At 56.0% G+C, this 17,910-nt stretch overlaps 1 protein-coding gene across 5 annotated transcripts in view; it reads right to left on the reverse strand.

The window, feature by feature from the left end:
- Positions 1–11,357: 11,357 nt before the first annotated feature.
- Positions 11,358–17,910, reverse strand: part of TAB1 (TGF-beta activated kinase 1 (MAP3K7) binding protein 1) — a 33,618-nt gene continuing 27,065 nt past the window's right edge. For all 5 annotated transcript variants that reach the window (XM_055327886.1, XM_055327885.1, XM_055327888.1 and 2 more), the window contains 3 exons: positions 16,363–16,585; positions 14,992–15,148; positions 11,358–13,174 (listed from right to left, as the gene is read on the reverse strand). In XM_055327886.1, coding sequence (XP_055183861.1) covers positions 12,967–13,174; positions 14,992–15,148; positions 16,363–16,585 — 588 coding nt within the window. In that variant the 3' untranslated portion in view covers positions 11,358–12,966. The remainder of the gene's footprint in view (positions 13,175–14,991; positions 15,149–16,362; positions 16,586–17,910) is intronic.

Here is a 17,910-nt window from a genome sequence, read left to right on the forward strand (position 1 = left end):
TGACCAGGTCCCATGAAGCCAGGCCCCCAGGCCGCCAGCCCAGGGGTGGGGGGGCCTGGATCGTGGATTTATCCCAGAGAAGGTGGCATGAGGACCCCAGATTTCTTTTGCATTCCTCCCTGCACTTGCTGCTGCTTGCTGTCATCCGATACCCTCACTATTTCCTTGTTGGTGCTCTGTCTCCCTGGGCAGGGCCATAGCTGTCCCTCACCTGTGCAGTCCTAATCAGGCCCCCGGTGCCTATTTTCTGAGTGAATGAGCAGCCGTGGCCCTGGGCTGCCGGAGGCCAGTCAGAGAGGTGCTGGTGGTAGCTGGGCCAGGTGTGGTGGGGCTGAAGGAGGAAGGGATCCCGTCCAGGTGGGGTGTTGGATGGGGAAGACAGGCCCCAGGCCCACCGCCCCTGACCGTTGGGCTCCGGCTGGGTCCTCGGTGGACACCGATGCTGGGTGGGGCCGGGACCATGTCTCATCGCCCTCCACATCCTCTGGGCCAGAGCTGGAGCTTAGCCCTAGGGTCCGCTGCCCACCACCGCATCTTCCATTCCTCAAACTCTACTCCCCCCCCCCCAGCCTCCCTTCATTCTCCTGCTGCCCGCATCCTCCCTGCCTGCAGGTTCCTCCTTCCCCTATGCTTGCACACACTCATGGCTCCCTCACTCAGGAAACCCTTCTGAGACTGGCCCTGGTGCTGGCCCCACGGGGATGCAGAGATGACTGTGCCTCAGGGGACACAGAAGCCAGATCACAGCATTGCGCAAGACTGGGCAACGCATGACTGCTCTTTTAAAGAAAGTATTTCTCGTGGATCCTGGGGTTGTCTTCAATCACTTTTATTATAGTGTTTCTTCATTATGCACAGACACAGAGCCAGGTGTAAACCTCTCATGCTCATGTTTGCCTCCGACAATAAAACCAAAGGGAAGTTACAGAAACAAATATAAAGAACACAGTGGCAGAGGCAATACAAATTCAAATTGACAACAGGAAAGGGCCCTGCTGGCTCTGAGCACCGGTGGGGCTGGTTCCCAAGGCGGTGGGAGTCCTCACTCCTCCCCCAGCCTCCTCTGGTCACCTCCTGTCCCCAACCCTGCAGGGCCCTGGCTGGGGGCTGGGTCAGTGCCTGCGCAGCTCCTGCCCTGTCCCCTCCGTCCCTCAGCCGGGCATCGTCTCCCCCCTGCTTTCCCCCAGTGACTATAGTCTCAACCACCCTGGTCAACATGAACCCAAACACATCGGCGTGTGGCAGGATGTATTTGTCTTGATTGTGGTAAAGTGGGCCTCCTGGGTGGCTCAGTCGGTGAAGGATTTGCCTCCGACTCAGGTCATGACCCCGGGGTCCTGGGTTCAAGGCCCACGTTGGCCTCCCTGCTTAACGGGGAGCCTGCTTCTCCCTCTCCCTCTACCTCCCCCTGGCTCGTGCCTTCTCTCTTTCTCTTTCCTTCAATAGATAAATAAGATCTTTTAAAAAAAATAACTGTGGTGAAGTATACACAAGATAAAATTTACCATTTAAAAAAAATTTACCATTTTAACCATTTCTGGAGCTAAATGTATACAGTCCAGGGGCATCAAGTACATTCACGTCGCTGTGCGCCCAGCACCACCACCACCATCCCCAGGGGCCACTCCCACGCCCCTCCCCCATCCCGGGCAACCACCCTTCTACTTTCTGACTCTGTGAACTTGACTCCTCCGGGTTCTACATATGAGTCAACCAGACAGCATTTATCCTTCCGTGGCAGGCTTATTTCGCTTGCTGTAATATTCTCAAGCTTCACATGTTGTAGCAAGTGTCAGAGTTTCCTGGGTTTTGTTTTGTTTTGTTTTTAAGTAAACTCTACCCCTAATGTGGGGTTCCAATCCACACCTCCAAGAGCAAGACTCGCACGCTCCACCAACTGAACCAGCCAGGTGCCCCTGAATTTCCTTCTTTTTTAATGCTGAATAATATCCTAGTGGAGGAATACGCCACACTCTGCTTTTCCATTCATTCATTCCTCCAGGGGCGTCAGCGAGTGGTTGCTTCCACTTTTTCTCAATTGTGAATAAGGCTGCTGTGAACTTCAGCGTATGATTATGTTTCACTTCCTGTTCCCATTTCTTTTGGGTGGACACCCAGATAGGTAATCGCTGGGTCACACTATAATTGCATGTTTGATTTAGAACTTCTTTCTTTTTCTTCCTTTCTTTTATTTTTTAAAAGACTTTATTTATGTATTTGACAGAAAGGGAGAGCAAGTGCAAGCAGGGGGAACAGTAGAAAGAGGGAGAAGCAGGCTAGCGGCTGAGAAGGGAGCCGAGGCGGGACTCGAGCCCAGGACCCCAGGATCATGACCTGAGCCAAAGGCTCAATCGACTGAGCCACCAGGTGCCCCAATTTAGGACTAATTTCTAATGTGTTGTTCAGATGACCCTATAGAAGATTGTAGCCAATTTATTTTTAATTCACAGTTCAACACCCACGAACTCTTAAACCCTCAACTCTGCAGCTTCTGTCCCAAGACTCCAGTGTGAGCCACCAGAGTGGCACCAGGCAGTGGGTGCCTTGAACCTTGAGCGGCTATGGGGCTCCGGCCCCGGGCTGTCTGCATTCCCACGTCCTGGGCGGGGTGGGTTGGGAATACACCTGTATTCCAAAGACCTAATACAAAAGAAACATCTAGTTAGTAGTATTTATGATGATTACATGTTGAAAGGATAACGTTTGGGCTACACCAGGCTCAGGACGCTATAGCATTAATATTAATTTCACCTGTTCCTTTTTCCTTTTTAAAATATGACTGCAGGAGCATCTAACCTGGCATTCCTCGCTCCATCGTCCTTGCGCTGGATGCTTGACCCAGCATGTTAGTCCAGGTGCTTTCCAGCCTCAGGGAGCTGCCTAGAGCTCAGAAGACGGTCTGGTTCTCTTATTTATTTATTTATTTATTTATTTATTTATTTATTTATTTATTTATTTATTTATTTAAAAGATTTTACTTATTTATTCATAAGAGATACAGAGAGAGAGAGAAAAGCAGACACCGGCGGAGGGAGAAGCAGGCTCCATGCAGGGAGCCCGACCTGGGACTCGTTCCCGGGTCTCCAGGATCACGCCCTGGGCTGCAGGCAGCGCTAAAACGCTGAGCCACCCGGGCTGCCCATCTTATTTATTTATTTATTTTTATTTTATTTTATTTTTTTCATATTATTTATTTTTAATTCAGGTGAAGTTCACATAACATACAATCAACCATTTCCAAGGGTGCAGGCCCACCGTGAGCACCCTCACGGCGCTGTGCGACCACCACCTCTGTCTAGATTCCGAGCCTCTCATCCCAGAGAAAACGCACCCATTAAGGAATCACTCCTCACTCCCGTCCCCGCCCCTGGCAACCACTAATCTGCTTCCCGTCTCTATGGATTTGCCTATTCCAGACGTTTCATTTAAAAGGAATAATACAATATGTGACTGTGACCTTTATGCCTGCCTTCTCTCACTGAGCACAACGTCCTCGAGGCTCATAGTGTAGCAGGTGCCAGCGCCTCCTCCTCTGTATGGCTGGAGACACCCGCCCTGGCTGACCCCCTCGCCCGCTGGTGGACGGCTGGGCTGTCTCCGCCTTGGCTACCTGAGTGAGGCCGCCACCATTTGTGTGTACTTTCCGTGTGGTTGCGTGTTTTCATTGAAATTGCTGAGTCACATGGCAATGGCTGGGTCTTTTTGTCTTTGATACTCTCCTTACTTATGTCTCCGAGTTCTGGACGCACCTTGTTAACTGAGTCATCTGCTTCCTCGGGGTGTGTTAGGATAGACACCTGAGGGCCACTGAAGGTTGCTTGGGGGTGGGGGGCACTGTTGGGGAACTCTCCCATGTCAGTACTTTTTTAAAGATGTTATTCATTTATTTGGGGGGGACCAGGAGGAGCAGAGGGAGAGGCACAAGCAGGCTCCCTGCTGAGCGCAGAACCTGACGTGGGGCTTGATCCCAGGACGCTGAGCCAAAATCAAGAGCCTGATGCTCAATCCACTGAGCCACCTAGGTGCCCCAGCGCATCAGTATTTTTAGGACTTGATTCTGTTTTCTTTTTTAAAAAAGATTTTATTTGTTTATTAGAGAGAGAGAGATGGTGAACGTGTGAGAGAGAGAGAGAGAACACAAGCAGTGGGGAGGAGCAAAGGGAGACGGGCAGGAAGCCAGATGCGGGGCTTGATCCCAGGACCCTGGGATCAGGACCTGAGCTGAAGGCAGCCTCTTAACCGAGTGAGCCCCCCAGATTTCCCTTAGGATTTCATTCTCAAGAGGATCTGACTCTCCAGGGAGCACTCTCAGTTTCTGCCTGGATGGTCAAGGCTTGGCTGCTGCTGGGCGTAGGGCAGGGGATGAGGGACAGGGACCCCAGCATCCAGAAGTCCCTGGCATTTGGCTTCCTGTTTCCAGAACGATGCCCCATCCCCAGGCCAGGGACACCTGGTTTCCCATCACCAGACATAAGTCCAGTTTTCTGCTGGGGTTGGGGGTGGGTGACCACCTGGCTGTCACCTTCTGAAAGGGGACCTGGGAGTCTAACTGCTCCTTATTTTGCCCCCACCCAGTATCCCCACCAGGGGCTGCCAGCTGGGGCTGAGCCCTTGTTGACTGTGTGGGGTTCCTGGCGCTGTAGAGCTCCTGCCCCAGCTCTCTTGGGACATGGCTCTAACTCTGGGCCCTAACTTCGCCACCTCTTCCCTAGATTTCCTAGCCTCAGCGCTGCACGGATGTGATCTCTGTCCTGCTTGCCCCATCCGGTGTCCACTCCTTAGAACAGGAGAAGAATACCCTCTCTGTAGTCTTCCCCGGGGTTTTAGGAGGGGGAGTATTTGGTGCATGTTTGTAATTTGTCATATGAGCCAAGCTGTCAGGACAAGACTAGCCTGGCGTCCCCGGAAGCCTATGTCCTTTAGAAATATGCCCGCACCCCACATCGGGGAAGTTCCCTAGAACCCAGCCGCCAGGAGGGTGCCCCCCGCAGCCCTGGTCACAGGATTCCCTCTGTCTGGAGCTCAGGCCTGGTGGGTCTTCTCCGGAGCCTGGGAGCCCCTCCAGGGCAGGAGTGTCACTGTGTCACCTCTGATGGCCTTCTCTCTCTCCTGCCTCCCTGTACCCAGCCGCTGCCCAGCACACCTCAGTGCCCTTCCCTCTCCGACCTCCTCCCGGGCCTGAGCCCTCGGGGGTGCTCGAAAGCCCAGCAAGCCAGGAACTGGGACTCGGTGGCAGGCCACCCTTGCCACTGGGGGGACGTGGCTGAGCCCTGCCGGCCCCAAGTGGCTGTACTGATTTCATCTCACGACACACAGCGCCCCGGGCCTATTACACTTTTAGGAGTTCGCGGAAATAGTTTGTGTCATTTCCAATCGGCAGAGAAAGATGAACTTTTGGTTCAAAGAAAATGTTTTACTTGATAATAATCCATTTGTCTGTATACCGATGCAGTCGTTAAAGTGCAACTTCTAGTACTTTTTTTTGTAGGAGAAGAGACCCCCACAAGTCGCCGCGCGTCTCTGCCGCTGCCCGGGGTCGCCCGCCGCCTGAGCTCGGGGCGCTCTCAGGGGGGTGCTGTTCCTTCCCGCAGGACAGTGGGGGCCCAGCTCCTTCGGCGCCACGTCAGCCCTGCGCAGGGCACTGGGGCACCGAGACCAGGGCCCGCGGTCCCTCCGGACGGCAGCCCCAGGGCAGGGATGCCCGGGGAGGGTGGGCAGGGCAGGCGGGTCTGGAGAGGGAGCTGGAGCCGGCCAGGTCCTGAAAAATGAACCGTCCTGGTCCTGTGAGAAGGAGACGCACGAAGGGGCCTGGCCTGCTCACGAGGGTGCGGAGGCCTGACCCGGCTCCAGGAGGGGGCAGGTCGGGGGCAGACAGGCCCTGAGGGACCTGGTGGTGGGACCACCGCACAGTCTGCAAATGTTTCTTTCTGACCCTGGAAATCCTGTCATCTTCATACACCTTCCCCAAAGTCATAGAAGCTTCTGGCATGCACATCACTTCCCTGGTCCTGCTAGGGCTCAGCCCCAGGGATCGGTCCTCTTGGGAATGACAGGCCACCAGCCTCCACCATCTCCCCTCCTCAGTCCCCTCCCCGGCCCCTCCCACCTGCCCCTGCAGCCCAGGCCGACACTCCCAGCTGAAGTGTGCACCCTCTCCACCCCCACCCCCACCGCCTCTGCAGAAAGCTCGGCCTGAACCCCACGCCAACCGTAGCCTCATGGCTGCGGGCCACCCACAGGCGCTCCACACCCCAGGCTGCCCTCCGTCTCTGGTGGTCGCGGGCTGCTTCTCCTCCTTCCTCACCCAGCCTGCTCCCCCAGGGTGCAGCCCACTTCCTCCAGGCAACCTTGCAGGAGCTCCAGAATCTGGGTCAGGGGTACCCCCAGGCTGCGAGCTCCTCAGGACCGGCCTGCGGAGGAGGATTCCGTTGTTCAGGTCTACAGTTCTTGGGACAGGCTTGGTACCTCCCCCGTCCCCAGTCCCGAGGGACGAGCCAGGCCAAGAACACTCCAGCACGATCTCAGCTCTCAGAGGGCCCGTGGTGTGAAAGCTTCCCTCCCACACTGGGAAGTATCGGGATGTTTCATCAGGTTAAAATGTCATGGAGACACCCCCGTCAAGTCCCTGGAAGGGCCTCTGAAAATCATGAGGAAGCATCGTGGTGCATAGAGAAGAGTCCTGAGTTCAAATCCCTGCTCCTGTGTGATCTCGGGCAGCCTGCTTGTCCCAAGACGGGGTTTCCTTCTTTTCCTGATGGGGCCTCTGGGGTCTACTCTTTGCTGAGTCCTTCCTTTTTTTTTTTTTTTTTTTTTTTTTAAGATTTTATTTATTTATCCATGAGAGACACAGAGAGAAAGAGGCAGGGACACAGGCAGAGGGAGAAGCAGGCTCCCTGCAGGGACCCTGATGTGAGACTTGATCCCAGGACCTCGGGATCACGCCCTGAGCCAAAGGCAGACGCTTAACTGCCAAGCCACCCAGATGTCCCATCCTTGCTGAGTCCTTAACATGACACGAGACACGGCACGTCAGGCGCATGCCTGGCACGTAGTGAGAGCTCATTAAATGGTAGTTGTCGTGTTTTTATTTTTACAAAAAGCTGAGCTGTAAGCCTCTGTTTGGAGAAGAGACGGGGATCAGGGAATTTATGGTCCTTGACCAAGGTCACCCTTGGGCACCCAAGGGCACACAGAAGCACCAAATCATGGAGGGCCACATGGAGGAGGCAGGAAGGCAGAAGCCGCCCAGCCCGGCCTCCCGTCAAGAACCTCCTGTCTTGTCAGATCCCCAGCTCTCGGGCCTCCCTCGGAGGCTCTGATTCGGGAGGCGAGGGGGGCCAGGGAATCTACTTGTAATTAGCTCAAGTACTTCATTGCCCCGCAGCGCTGACCTGCAGCCAGGCTGGGGCCTGCGGCAATCCTCCCAGCCCCTCGGGCGCCCTCGGGGGCAGCCTCTGTCGCACACCTGTGATGACAGAGGCGCCTCACCTCCCACCGCAGCCAATGACACAACCTCCAACTTGGTCGCTGTTGGGAAGTTTTGTTTTTCTTTTTTTTTAAAGATTTTATTTATTTGAGAGAGAGAGACAGAGAGAGAGAGAGAGAGAGAGAGAGAGAGAGAGAGAGAACAGCAGGAGGGGGGCAGAGAGAGAAGCAGATTCCTGATAAAGCAGGGATCCTGATGGGGGCTCAATCCCAGGACCCAGGGATCATGAGCTGAGCCGAAGGCAGATGCTTCACCCACTGAGCCAGGCAGGCGCCCGGAAAGTTCTGAGCCTGAGGAGACATCCATCTCCCGAAGATGGGATGCCCCTGGGGCGCCCAGGTGGCTCAGTGGCTGAGCATCTGCCTTCGGCTCAGCCCATGATCCTAGGGTCTGAGATCGAGTCCCACATCGGGGTCCCCGCAGGGAGCCTGCTTCTCCTTCTGCCTGTGTCTCTGCCTCTCTGTGTGTATGTCTCTCATGAATAAATAAAAAATTATTTTATTTAAATAATTAAAAATCAAAGATTCTTCCCAAACCCCCTAACCTGCCTGCATTTTATCTCCATATCTGTACAGTGGGGGCTAATGACAGGACCCAGGAAGCCTTCGGACACAAATCCTGCCTGGTGGCTCTGGGTGTGGGGGTGACAGCCCACGAGGGCCCCCTGGGAAATGAAGGCCTTGCAAGTTCCCACCTGGCGCCTGGCAATCGGTGAGTCTTGGGGGGCCACGTGAGCCCCTCAGCCGGGCTGCCTATGGGTTCCCTGGGCTGTGCCAAGCTCAACAAATCCGTCCGACTGACGACGTGGCGCACTTCCTAAAGCATCAGTTGACTTGATAAGTAACTTTAAGTTCTATTTCTTGGGAGTAAAAACGTTGCTTTTGTACAAAAAAACCCCATTTGATATTATGAATTTGACTGCAGAATTTGCCTCGATATTCAAAATGCATTGAGACATCTAATTTCTTAGAAGCCCCAGAACTCTAGGAGTGCCTGGGTAGGAGTAGTTTTCGAGAAGGTAATATTTCCAGTTTCATCCATCCATCCTGTTCACCAGACACTTCTTAGACACAGCCCAGGGGCTAGCCAGGGGGCTACTGAGATGCCTGGAGCAGTCTAGGGTGGAGGAAGTTTGGGGGGCATATCTCGGGGCTGAGGGAGAGGAAGGAGCAAGCACACGAGTGACTCCAACATAGCGGGTGCTGGGAAGCAGGACTGGAGCTGTGGAAGGTTCTTGAGCTCAGCCCTGTCTGGACCACAGGATGGCTTTGCTGAGGTAACAACCATAGGAGCTTGATCATGGAAGGTGTGGAGACAGTCTGGGGCTCTGAGGCCCACCCTGTCTCTGCCCTGGCCCATTGGGTGACCTGAGAGGACAAAGAAGTCACTGGACTAGACAATGACCCACATAGCCTGGGGTCCTCTGACCTCTCTGGGGGTCTCGAAGGCAGGAGCGGAGCCTGTGAACTGGTGTCCAGATTCCTCAACACCGGCTGCCAGACGCTGCGTCTGTCCTGGAGGAAGCCGCCCAGGCTCATGGAAATGTCAAGTGGCCGTCTTTGCTCTGGGCTGACATCACCTCTGCGTGGGAACAAAGCGTGTGCTCATGCCGAGGCTGTCTGGATTGGCAGCGATCTGTGTCCTTGTTTGGTTTCAAAATAGGGGGCCCAGAAGGAAAAATCATGAAAGATGCCCTTGTTGGAGGAAATGGTTAGGAGCCCAGCAGATAGCCTCCCTCTGGGCTTTGGGTGAGAGGAGGCGAGAGGCACACACCCACTCCCTTGGGTTCCTAGGGGACGCTGCCAGTACACCTGCTCCACGGGGGCCCCGGGTGGAGCCTTCACTATACAGGACTTTATAGTGTGTGGGGGGTGGGGACCACAGGAGGAGGAAAATCTGAGCTCATGCTCTTGTTCCTTTCCATGTCTGCAGGGCAGCCGGGTCTTACTCTGATAGCCATGGCGACTGTTGGGCAATCTTACTGAGAAGTTGGTTGTTTCCTCGTTTTATAGATGAAGAAATAAAGGCTCAGTGTGGTCAAGTAACTTGACCAAGGTCACGCAGCTCATCACTCATTCATTTTACCTGTACTGACCTTGGGGCCAGTACCCAGTGGAATAAGCAAAGTCCCCCTTCTTACTGAGGGGACATCTTAGCAGGTAAGAGAGACAACACAGATAGTTTTTGTGTAGCAGATTCAACAGGCAGATGCGGTGGATGTGGCTGGGACGGACCAGGGCAGGCCTTGCTCAGGAGCCAGCCGTGGAAAGAGCTCAATCAGGTGCCTTTCCCTGGGACGTTCTGGTGGCCTAAGTGGCCCCTGACAGGTCTCACTGTCAATGCCACCAGTGGTGGGGAGTGGGGACACCTCGCCAACAGGCGCATCATGCAGCTCAGCTGCAGAGCCGGTGTGTGAGAACTGGAGGACCCGACGAGCGCTGGGTACACAAGAGAACAAATCCTCGGGAAGGCGGCCCAAGAGCGTCCCTGGAGCTCCCCGCGTGGCCCGCCCCGCTGCCTTGGGCCCGGGGCTACCAGCAGCTCACGAAGGCCTGCCTATCCGGTCTGATCCAGGCCAGGTCCTCAATTGCGCATGTGACTGAATCCCATCCTGTGAGGAGACAGGAGGTCTTCAAGGGACAAGAGATCCCAGGTGGTGGGGGGTTGGGGGGGCCTTCTCTGGTTCCACCGAATCCAGCCCCAGGGAAGCTGAGCGCTCTCCCCAGTGAGGCGGTGGGGAGGTGGTCAAGGCCAGGGGGGCTCCTGCTGGCCTGGCCCAGTCTGTGCGGAAGGGCGGGCTTGCGGCTCCGCAGTCTTGCCCGGCTGCCCGCTCTCTTCTTGTCCTGACTCTTGCCATTTCTGAGATCCTACGACAGACTTGTCACCTAGTCCACCTGCTTCATAGCTGAATCCAGCAAAGGGAACCAGGAAACTAACCCGGTGGCCCTCTTGGCCCCAGGAGGCAGGCCCCCAAGCGGATTGAGAGACAATGAGGACAGAACGCAGAGAACACACAGCCTGCTGGCCAAGGCCCTGCGCACCCCTGAACCTGGGGCAGAGCAGGTGCTGGGGGAGGCCTGGGGGAGCTAGGGGTTGGCTGGGGCTCTCTGTGACGGGGAGCATGCCCACTTGTCTGCACCTGTCACCCACCTGACAAACAGCGCTCCCACCACCTCCCTCTGTGTACCAGGCTGACACCAGGACTCCAGAAGCTCTAGAGCCAACAGTACTCCTCAGGGCTCCCGGGGGACAGTGGGGAAGTCGAGGAGGGGGGATGGATCCTGAAAGGCCACTCTGCAGGCAGAGCCCTCGGCCTAGAGCCCCCTCCCAGCAGAGGGGCAGGGGTATCTGGGAGCCCCAGACGCCATCACCCAAACATCAAGCTTTGCTTTTGTTCCTAAGCCCATGCCCTTGTTAGAGGGGGAGTTAAGTTCTATGAGGCAGGAAGAGGCTAGTATTTGTGGACTGGTATTTATAGAAAGTCCTCCACCCAAACAAAACCAAAATAAAGCAAAGGAAGTCCCTGAACATCCACTAACTGGTGACAGGGGGAGGGCGCCGTCCTGGGGACCTGAAGCTCTGTCGGCCACACCACTCCTCACACACCAAGAACCGGGCTCCCTCCCTGTCAGGAAAACGGAGTGCTACACACAGCCCGCCACTGCCCACAGGGCCTGGAGGGCCCGCCCTGTGGCAGGAGGGGACCGTCACCTCCTCTAAACGTGCAGGGACGGGGAGGGACGCCGGGTGACCCAGCATCTGGGGCTGGGGCCGCCCGCTGCTGAGAAGGAGGACAGGAGGAGGCAGCCGCCGCCCAGGCTGCTGCGAGGGACGCGAGACCTGAGTAACAGCACCCTTAACACACGACGTGTAAGACCACCTATTATGCTTTCTTTATTGCGTTAGAAAAGTGATTCTATTTCTAGAGACCAAACAGCATCACAGAGACATTCTTGGAAGAGAATTCTCTTTGTTCGCAAGCCCTTGTGACGGACTTGAAATCTGCTCACCTGTGGAACAGAGACGGCTTCGTGGTGGAGGGAGTGGAGGGAGTCAGAGCCTCCCGCCCCCAAATGCACCACAGGGGCCCTGCTGGGCTGCAGTCACACGTTCCCGCACCGCACGGAGAGAGGGCCTCAGTACTGGCTTCTCACCATCCAGAGTTCAGGCTCCCTCGGGGCCGCACGTGCCTCCTGCTTGGCAGCTGCGTCTAGGGTGTCACCGGGCAGGAGCCTGGGGCTGGGGAGGGCGGGGAGCTCCAGGGCGGCCTCAGAGACTGACAGCAAGGCCTGACTTCTGCTCCCCCACATCCTGGGAGCCCGGCGAGCTTGGGAGTCTCCTGGGCCTGCCTGCCTCCTGCCAGCAGGACCGGCACTCCCTGCCAGCAGCCCTGGTCACAGCCTCTGCTCACCAAAGGCGGAGAACGTGTGAAGTGGTCGCACAGCCTGGGCTGGTCTGATCCCGTCCCTAAGTGTCGGTGGAAGTGGGGTGGGTCTCCGAAGCCCCTGGTCGCCCAGGGCACCCGGTATCCAAGAACCTCTTTCCCACCGTTCTTTCAACTGAGCCCCCAGGCCCGACTATGACCAGTTTGTTCCTTAAAGCCGGTGGACTCCTTGGCGGTGGGTAAGGCGGATCCCCAGCCTGTGGCCTTCCTCAGTGGCAGTTAAGGGAAAAGCAAAGCAGGACTGGCTCACCCTGACTCAGGGCCTCCTTGTTCCTGGAGGGGCCTGACAACAGCGGCCACTATCCCCCTCTGTCCGGGCACATCCTCGCCTCTCCTGCACCCCCGTGTCTGGGGGAAGCTCAGCCACGCCCAGCCTACCCCCACTGCCGCTCTGGTGGACTCCAAGACCAGTGCTCCTCTTGGACCAATCCCCTTTCGTTCCTTTTCACTTGACCTGTCCCTGTGTAGCCATCCCAGGCTCCCGACACTTCCCTTGGTCTTCCTGAGCATTTAACACTGGAAATGAGCTGGGCAGGCCCAGGGATGGGGTACAGGCTGCAAATGTGCAAATGCCAAGTGGGGCTGCTAAAGAAAGAAGGGGGGACCCACTGCTCACGGGTATAGGGGTATAAGGAGTGGCCACAGGCTGTTCCGGGGGAGGTGGCGGTCTTGAGGAAGCAGCAGCCCCTGGACCCCTGGCATGCAGAGCACGTAACTCCTGACACTCCGCCCCACTCGGCAGGCTTGCAGGCCAGCACAGTTTCTGCCCTGTGCTGTTTGTTGAGAAACACCAACGGTTCTGGCGGAGTCTGCCTGAGGGAGTGGCCTCCAGCTCCTGGGCAGGGACAAAGTCCAGTCTGCACTGGTGCTCTCTGACAGAATGTTCTCTGCAGCACTGAGTCCGGTGGGGCGAGTGTGTGGTGCAGGCTGAGGGCTGGGCCTCCCTGGTCCCTGTGGCACAGGCAAATGGCAGGAAAGGCCCACCCGGCCCCAGAGCCAGGCCCCCTTGTCCTCGGGCCACATCCACCAGCCGGGGCTACGGGGCTGTTATCACACTCTGCTCGCCATGATCCACACTCCAGAGGCGGTAAAATTCAGCAAAGTCCACGTAAGGCTCGACACGGCCATCCTCACCAGGCGGGAGCGAGTGTGCAGGCCGGGAGCGGAAGAGGCCCCCGTCCGAGCTGGAGCTGCTGCTCTGGGTGTGCGTGTTGGTGGACTGCAGGGTCAGGGTCGGGCTCTGGCTGTGGGGATGACAGAGGAGTCAGTCAGGCACCTTGGCTTCTACCCTTGGGACAGAGAGCTTACCCCCTGCCTCAGCTGGCCCCTCAGGTCACGAGAGCCAGGTCAGATGTTCTTTTTTAATTTTAGGATTTTGTATATATATTTGAGAGAGAGAAAAAAAGCACAAGCAGAGGGAGGGGCAGGGAGAGAAGCAGACTCCCTGCTGAGCAGGGAGACCAGCTCAATTCCAGGACCCAGGACCCAGGACCTGGAGGTCATGATCTGAGCTGAAGGCAGACGCTTAACCAACTGAGCCCCCCAGGCACCCCTGGGTCAGATGGTCTTAAGGGCAGAAGAAAAATCAAATGTATTTTCCAACTCTAGCTGTATGTGGCTCTTTAAGTTAACTAGAATTTAATGAAATGGATCACTCGGTTCAAGCGCTGGATAAGCACACGTCCTAGTGGCCACTGTATCGGACACAGAACGTCTCCCTCAGAGCAGTGCTGAGGTAGAGGCAGTCCACGCCAGCTTCGCCAAATCCCACTGATCACTCGTAGGCAAGGGCTCTTCTTCCAAAAAACCTTCCTCACTCCTTGTTCCCCTCTCACTGCCTGGGTGGGGACGGGCCCCGTTGTCAGAGCTCCCTGGGCACCGGCTCCGTCACCAAGCACAGAACAGCTGGGTGTGACCAGCAGACTCCTAGCGCTGCCGGGCACCCAGCACCAACCCGCCCACCGTGGGGCCCAGCTAACACTCAGATGCAGGCCGAAGGGAAGGGACGGTTTAGGGGCCCAAGGAGCAGAGGTGAGGAAGGACGGCCGGTTCTCTTGCCCGGTCTGGGACCACAGCTATCACACTGTGCCTCTGTGGACACTGCTTGGTGGCTTCCTCCGGGCGGCCCTGCAGGAAGGCCACCCCTGTGCACTTGGGGCACCCCAGCTGCTGGGCAGGCCCTTCTGCCCCATAGCAGTGGTGGCAGCAGCAGCCACAGCTATGATGGCTGTGATGGGACATGAGGGCAGGGAGAAGGGAAGGCCCCCGGGGAGACAGAAGCTGCTGGCACCACTCCCTCCTGGATGGCCCTTCCGATTGGCTACATCCTCTGAGTGGGCCGGGTGTGGCATCCCTATTATTCTGTGCAGGGCTGGAATGTGGAAACCAGATCCCGTCCCCTGGGGTGGTGAGGGCGGGGACCGGGTGGACATTCCACAGAAGGGAAGAGGAGGAGGGACACGGGACCTGCAGGTCTGTGGTGAGGAAGGGGCCCAGTCTGCTCACCCCTGGGCTCTAGGCCTCCCGCTGCCTCCACCCCTCCCCCGCCTTAAACCGGACGACTCACTTTACAGCTAAAATGGGACATTTCAGTCAGAGCACCGGCTCTGACAAGCCAGCACAGGCCAAACAATGTCCCCCAGCACAGCTGCCACCGGGGAGGCAAACCTGCATCACACGCTCTGAGATGGGGAGGAGGTGGGAAGAGAGAAAGAAAAGAACAGGAGAACCTTCCCACGAAATGAAAACTAGTATGTGGGACCCGCAGGAAAATACCCGCAGCAGGCTGTCCGCAACGGCCGCCTCGCCCACTATGCCCTGAACCTCCATCCCTCCCAGCTCTGGGTTCTGTGAGCTGCTGGAAACTGCGGGGCGGCCTCCTCCTGCTTCCGTGTCTGGGGAGGACCCCCAGGGGATGAAGGTGGGGGTCTGGAGAGGTCCAAGACCCCAGGGCACCTCACCCAACGCCACTCGACCCCGGGACATGGCCTGTCCTGTCCAGGTACCGAGGACTGTCCTGGGGGCAGGCCTGAGGGTGGCTGGGGCTGGGATGAGGGCTTACTTGGTGAGGGTGGGAGTGACTTCGTCCAGGGTGGAAGCGCTGTGGGCCCCATTGACCAGCTGGCCCTGGGAGGGCATGACGAGGGAGAGGGTCACGCTGGTCTTGCTGGTGCTCTGGGCGCTGGAGTATGGCACGGATACGGGGTACACGCGTCCTCCTGCAGTGTGGGGAGGAAGAGAGTATGGGCTGCAGGGAGTGGCTGAGGGGGGATCCCTGCGGTGCTGGGAACAGGGCTGCCACAGGGCCCAACGGGGGCAGTGTCTGAGGGGCCGAGAAGGTAAGCAGTGGCCAGGCCTGGCTCCCAGAGCTGCAGCTTGGCCCTCTGCCCCTTGGGACAGTGAAGGGGGCGTCAGTCTCATGGCAAACTCTTCCAGGCAGGCAGGGGGTTCCTCTTGGCAACAAAGCACCACTGGTGCTCAAAGCAGGAGAGTATGCGCTGAGCTGCCTCGAGGAAGGGGTTACTGCCTGGCTTCCCATGGCGCTTTCAGCCCAGGGGTAAGTTGAGGTTGGCCCAACAAAAATATGGTTGCAATAACAACAAGTTAGAGAAACTGCAGTAACCCTGGTGTCTGTGGGAGAACAAATCCTTCTGCACTGCTTGCACGCTGAGCCTTGCTTGGTTGAGAAAAGAAAAAGAAACGTAGCCCCTAGGAATTGATGGGCTTGACACTGAGCAGCCCTGGGAGAGAAACAAAAAAAGAAGCAGCACCTCTCTTCCTAAGCAACCTGATTACAGAATTACAAAAGCAGAAAATATAGCGTCTCAGCCTCCCCCCGACACAGTCTGGGGACACAGCCAGGCTTCGGGGGACCCTCTGTCCACATGCCTAACCTTGCCTCCCTCTCTTCCTTCTAAAGCGTCAGTTCCTCAGTAAAAGGGGGTGCCACCTGCCTCTAGGGCGTTAAGGCAGCCTGAAGGAACTCTTGGGTAAAGTACCAGGCGCACAGTAGGCACCCCGGCAGCGGCCGCCTTCATCCCTCTTATGTGGCCTTGTGGCTTGGCAAAGCGTTTGTTCATGCACTCAGGTTTTGTTGTTTGTTTTTTTTTAAGATTTTACTTATTCATGTGAGACACAGAGAAAGAGGCAAAGACGCAGGCAGAGGGAGTAACTCAGGTCTTTAGGAGGTAGGCCAGGAAGGTGTGATAATCCTCATCCCACAGGCAAAAGGAAAAAACAAAACAAAACAAACAAACAACAACAACAAAAAAAACTCAGCTCAGAGAACTGTAAAGTCAGAGAGACCAGATTAGAACGGTTGCAAGCCAGGCCTCTGGCTCCAGCTCTGCTCCAGGCAGCAGGCCCCCCAAACCCAGTCCTCCAGTCCTGGCCAGCTGCCTTAGGTGGCCTCCCGTCCACGTCGCACACATACCTGGTGCTGGGGATGGTGTGGGCTGACTCATCTCTCCCAGAGGGTAGCCAAAGTTCCTCACCAGCAGGGTCATGTCCTCGTGCCTCGGGCAGAACTTGGCACGTTCGCCGCCACTGGCAAAGGTGTCACTGTGGATGCGCTTCACCCGGTCCACCACGGCCTGGGCCACCGCATCCAGGGAAGTCTGCTTGGCGAACTCAGTGTCGATCATGGCAGCAATCTCCTGCAGGGATGGGGAGCAAAACCCGATGAAGGCCAGGGAGGAGGTACCCGGGGCTGCGGCCCATGACTCCAGAGCCTAAGTGGGATGCTCAAGGGGCACCTGCCAAGCAGGTGAAGGAAGTCTGCATCAGCCAAGCCTGAAATCCGAGCTTTTCAAGGTATTCAGGATAATTCTTCTGGAACTTTCTCAGTAGAAAAGGTGTGACCTTGTGATCTCTCCAGTTGTTGGCTTGCATACCAATAAAATGGAGGATAATATCTGCCTCACTGGGTTATTAGGATTAAATTGCACAATGGATGGGAGGGCACTCTAGAGACCATAAAAACGCCCAGTATGAATTGTTTCCTGGAGCAAACTTTTTGTTAGAAATTGGGAAAACATAATGAAGACAGGCCCTCAGAGAAGTCCACTATCTAGTTCATTCTAGGACCCAGGAAAAGCCACTGGATAATTCTATGGCAAAGACAAAAAAAAAAAAAAAGAAAGAAAGATAGAAAGAAAGGAAAGGAAAAGAAAAGAAAAGAAAAGAAAAGAAAAGAAATGAAATCACACCAAGAATAAGTTCACAAACAAACACAAACGTGATGGCTGGCCAGAGTCTCTTGGAGGTAGGAGGGCCGGGGCAGGTCACAGGAAATGACCCAAGCCCCACCCGGGGTGGGCTCAGCTCTGTTACTGACCAGATGTCACCTCAGGCGAGACCTCTCAACTCTGAGAGTGCCAAGTTCCCTCACTCGTAGTGACAGTGAGCCCCCGCCACCTGTGTCACAAGGCTACTGACAGGAACGATAAGATAAAATAGGTGAAAAATGCTGAGACACGGGTTATCAGGAGACAGGCACATGAGACACTTTCCTCATCATTTTTAATTAAAAAGAAGAAAGCAGAAAAGGTTGCCGTCCTATAGGAAGCACAAATGGAAGGAGAAACACAATGTGAATTTTTGGCACCTCCTTCTGCCCAGGGCGTGATCCTGGAGTCCCGGAATCAAGTCCCACATCGGGCTCCCCGCATGGAGCCTGCTTCTCCCTCTGCCTGTGTCTCTGCCTCTCTCTCTCTCTGTGTCTCTCAAGAATAAATAAATAAAATCTTAAAAAAAAAATTCATCCTGGAGGTGACTGTCTCGAAGCCACACGTTAGTGACAACTAGTCTGACATGTGTGCTCCAAGAATAGGAAAAATAAGCGGCTCCCACTGGCTGGGGACCTAAGCTTATCACACCTAGCCCTCACCACAATCCCAAAAAGGTAGACGTTATCACCTGGCGTCAGAGACAAGGAGCAAGCTGTTTAAGTGAAGGCAGCTAGGAGGGAAGGGGAGGGAGG

This window comes from Nyctereutes procyonoides, unplaced genomic scaffold, assembly GCF_905146905.1.
Source record: "Nyctereutes procyonoides isolate TBG_1078 unplaced genomic scaffold, NYPRO_anot_genome, whole genome shotgun sequence".
NCBI classification, from domain to species: Eukaryota; Metazoa; Chordata; class Mammalia; order Carnivora; family Canidae; genus Nyctereutes; species Nyctereutes procyonoides.